A 3746-nucleotide genomic window follows, 5' to 3' on the forward strand; every position below is an offset into this window, starting at 1 on the left:
TCCCAGCACTGTTCTGCCAGTGGGGCTGAGCTGCAGGGCTGCCTCCAGCTCTCCCTGCAAGCCAGGGCTTGCTGAACTGGACCTGCAGCTTTGCTGTGCCTCTGATCTGTGTGAAAGGCTTCCCATAGGCATGGTGGGAATTTGATGGGTGTGATGTGCTGGGATCTGCTGCCTTCCAGCAGCTGCTTGTGCCCTTGGAGGGTGGTGCTCTGCTCTCTCCCAGGGACACGAGCAGGGGTTGCAGCATCTCCTCAGTGAAAGGATGAGAAAGGTGTTCACAGAATCTTAATGTGACATACAGGAGAAATGAGTATTTAGAGTATCTTTAAAAGCCTGTAGTTTATTTGGGTATTCCCCACCATGAAGGTAACATTCCAGTTGTTCAGGAGAAATTTTAGGAGAGGAACTTGGGGTGGTGGATGCTCCTGCTCTGCTGGTCCCTTATGCTGTGATGCTGTTTCACTGTCTTTCCTGCTGCTGTCTGCTGAGCAACCTCCCCTCATCTCAGCACAGTCCTCACCTCACTGCTTTAGGAGTGCTCAGACCCATTGATTTTCCTTTCCTGTGGCACATAATTCTGAGTTCAGAGCTTTGCTCTTTTGTTTTGCAAAGACCTGGAAGTGAAAAATTACCTAAGAACCCTGCAGCTTTCTTCTCTCCTTTAATCCACAAGATCTATTGTACAACCTTGCTGTGCCATTTGCTTCCTTTGTGAGTTCTGTGTCATAAGAGTGATAGGAAGGAGTGGTAAAAATCACCCCTTTTTGCTCTTTTCCTCCCAAAATCAGGTTGTCCTTTGTGTCTTTACATTCAATTTCTAAATAGAGTGTGTCATGCTTAATCCACAATTCCATGCTGCTGGCCAGGTTGTCTCCTTAGATGAGCAGTCCCAATCTTCTGTATTTATCTGGAATATTTTAAAACGTTTTAGCTGTAGTGAAAAATGTTTGTGCCAAAGCAAGTAAGCTGATTCTAACAACAAATCTGACTGGGTGTGTGTGCCCTGTGTCTGATCAGATGTGGTCATGCTGGCCTTGGCAGCAGGGAGGCATTTGTGACACTGCTGCTGGGAGAGCTACTGCACACAAGGATTTTGTCTGCCCTGAGCTCGGTGCTGTGCTGCATCCCTGGGCAGTTCCACCCAGGCCTCTGCCCTGTGACATCCCCACACTCCTGTGACATTCTCAGCTCTTTTCATACCCAGGGTGACAAGCATCTTTCCTCTCTGCAGCAGGTGCCTGAAACCAAACCCCCTGTTGGCTTTCCCTGCCCTTCTTCCCTTCTCTTTTTGCACCAAAGGACTTTGGAAGACAGGTGGGGGTGTTGCTGTTGTGTGGTAGTTGGTGCTGTGGGGTAGAGGGTGAGAAGGTGACAGTGGCTCAGGAGGAGGCAGCAGCAGCTGGAGGGTGTTTCAGGAGTGAGCTCCCAGTGCCCAGACACCCCTGTGTGGCTGTGTTCAGTTCACCATCCATGCTTGTGTCTCCTTTCAGGGATGGATAACCAGACAGTGCTGGCTGTGCAGTCCTTACTGGATGGCCAAGGAGGTGTCACGGACCCGTCTGCTCCCAGTGTCAACTCCTCCACCGCCATCCAGCCCATGGGTGAGTCCTGCTGGCACTGGGACAGAGGACAGGGCAGGAGGGCTGCACAGCTCCCCTGCACAGCTGGCACAACAGCTGGGTGTGGAGGATACTGCTGTGAGTGTTGTGAGCCCTCAGCAGGACCAGACTGAGCAGGAGGAAGGGACAAGTGCCCAAACGAGCAGTGATGTCTTTGGAGACAGTCATGACTACAGACTTGACCTTGAGCTTCCAATAAAGACACAAAGGGAGGGGGAAGCCACTGTCCCCACATCTAGTGCCTGTTACTGTTCATGTTTTTTATTTAATATCCACTCCTTCTCCTCTAGAGATGCTCAAGTGCTCCAGTCCTGCAACATCTCTGTGTTAATGAATATGGGAACTGGTCATTTTTGTGCATGTGGACCCTCACAGTGCTGGAATAGAATGTGTTGGGTGGATGGGGGGTTGTCCCCCAAGGAGTTACAGTCTGTGTCCCCAAAAATGATCAACTTCAGGTTGTGACTCAGACAGGGGAACAGCCTTGTGAGTCTGCTGGATGGAGTGCAAATGGTGTGTGGTTTGCTAACGCTGCAGATTTCAGCTGGGACATGTAACTGGGTTGTCTTCTTTCTGCTTCTAATGTCAGGCATAGGTGCCAAAACCCAGCAGTGTTGTGGAGGGGTGTTAGGACACAAGCTGACAGTGACTCTGTGCCCTTATCCAGGGTACTTCTTGTGCTTTGTGCAGTCTGAGTAAAAAAATCTGCCTCAGGCAGCATAATGCTGATGCTTTGGAAGGAACTGCTTTGACTAAAAGCAGAGGGTGCTACAGGAGCAAGGTTGGTTGTTCTGTATTTGGGGTGAGAAGACAGACAGTGGGATTAGTGTGTCCCAGGGAGACAGTGGGGTTTGTGTATGGGAGCAGGGCTAAGATGGGCTCAGTCACATCACTTAGTTTTAGGGAGAAGAGGATGGACAGCTTGGCCCTTGCAGCTGCTCTCTCCTGACAAGGATGTCCTCAAGGTGCTGAGATCCAAAGGTGGGTGCTGGGTGGAGCACTGGGGAATGCAGGAGAAGGCCTGAATCTCTGCTCTTCCTCATTGCAGATGACGAAGACGTGTTCCTGTGTGGGAAGTGCAAGAAGCAGTTCAACTCCCTGCCTGCCTTCATGACCCACAAGAGAGAGCAGTGCCAGGGCAGTGCCCCATCCCTCTCCTCAGTATCTCTGGCCACCAACAGCGTGTACACCCCGTCCATCACCTCAGTGCAGCAGGCTCCCAGTGCTGCCCGCCAGGTACCGTGCTGCAGGCACAGGCTCTGTGCTCTGCTGCTGGGATTTGGGGCTGGGGGTGGACATCAGTGGTGTCTCATGACTAGGAGGCTTAGCTGTTGTCCTTTTGTTGGCTTTTCACCTCATGGTTAAAGTGGGGCCCTCTGCAGTGAGGTGACACAGCAGGAGTGTCTGACAGGCTTTTTTCAGGACAGGACAGAAGGGGTTTCGTGTTCTGTCTGTGCTGCAGCCAGACCTTGGCTCTACTGAACAGCCCCAGTGTCAGAGCCTGGCCACAAGCTTGGGTGCACTCTCACAGTGCTCTTGCTGTCCCCTGGGCTGTGGTCTGGCTCATGGGCAGAAGTGGAGCAGCTTTGTTCCTGCATCCCTTCTCTCTCACTCTTGCAAATAAGCCCATGTAATGTGGTGTGATGCCTGCTGGGGGAATATCCCCTCTGGAGTAATTCTCATTCCCTAGAGAATCCTCCAGTGGGAGTCCCTGGTGCATGACACGTAATGTGCCTGCAGTTGTGGCTTCCAAAGTGATTTCAAACCAGCTGCTTTTTGCAAGTTAATGTAGTCCCAGTGGATGGTGCTTCTTCGCAGGGCTGTAAACACAGGTTATTTACTGCCAAGAAATTCAACAGCCTCCCTCATCTGCTATAACCTGAGTCCAGTCAGAAGAGATGAGCTTGACCTTCACCATCTAAGCCAGAGCAGCCTCCCTGAGTTTTCCACCTTCCCTTGCTGGGGCAAGCACCCAGGAGAGGCCTGAACTTGTCCATGACCAGTCTGTCCTGCAGATCTTGTTTAATAACCCCTGATTTGACTTGCAGCCAGTGGCCACTTCCTGAGCCACTGTGATATTTTTTTCCTCCTTTCTGAAGAACATTTGTGGAGCTAAGAACTCCCACA

The 3746-nt window shown here is 51.4% G+C and overlaps 1 protein-coding gene across 1 annotated transcript in view; it reads left to right on the forward strand.

Annotated features, from left to right (window-relative positions):
* Positions 1–1492: 1492 nt before the first annotated feature.
* Positions 1493–3746, forward strand: part of ZNF341 (zinc finger protein 341) — a 17714-nt gene continuing 15460 nt past the window's right edge. The window contains 2 exon segments of the mRNA XM_005429640.1: positions 1493–1601; positions 2668–2855. Of these exon segments, the coding sequence (XP_005429697.1) occupies positions 1493–1601; positions 2668–2855 (297 nt within the window).

Source organism: Geospiza fortis, unplaced genomic scaffold (genome assembly GCF_000277835.1).
Source record: "Geospiza fortis unplaced genomic scaffold, GeoFor_1.0 scaffold57, whole genome shotgun sequence".
Lineage (NCBI taxonomy): Eukaryota > Metazoa > Chordata > Aves > Passeriformes > Thraupidae > Geospiza > Geospiza fortis.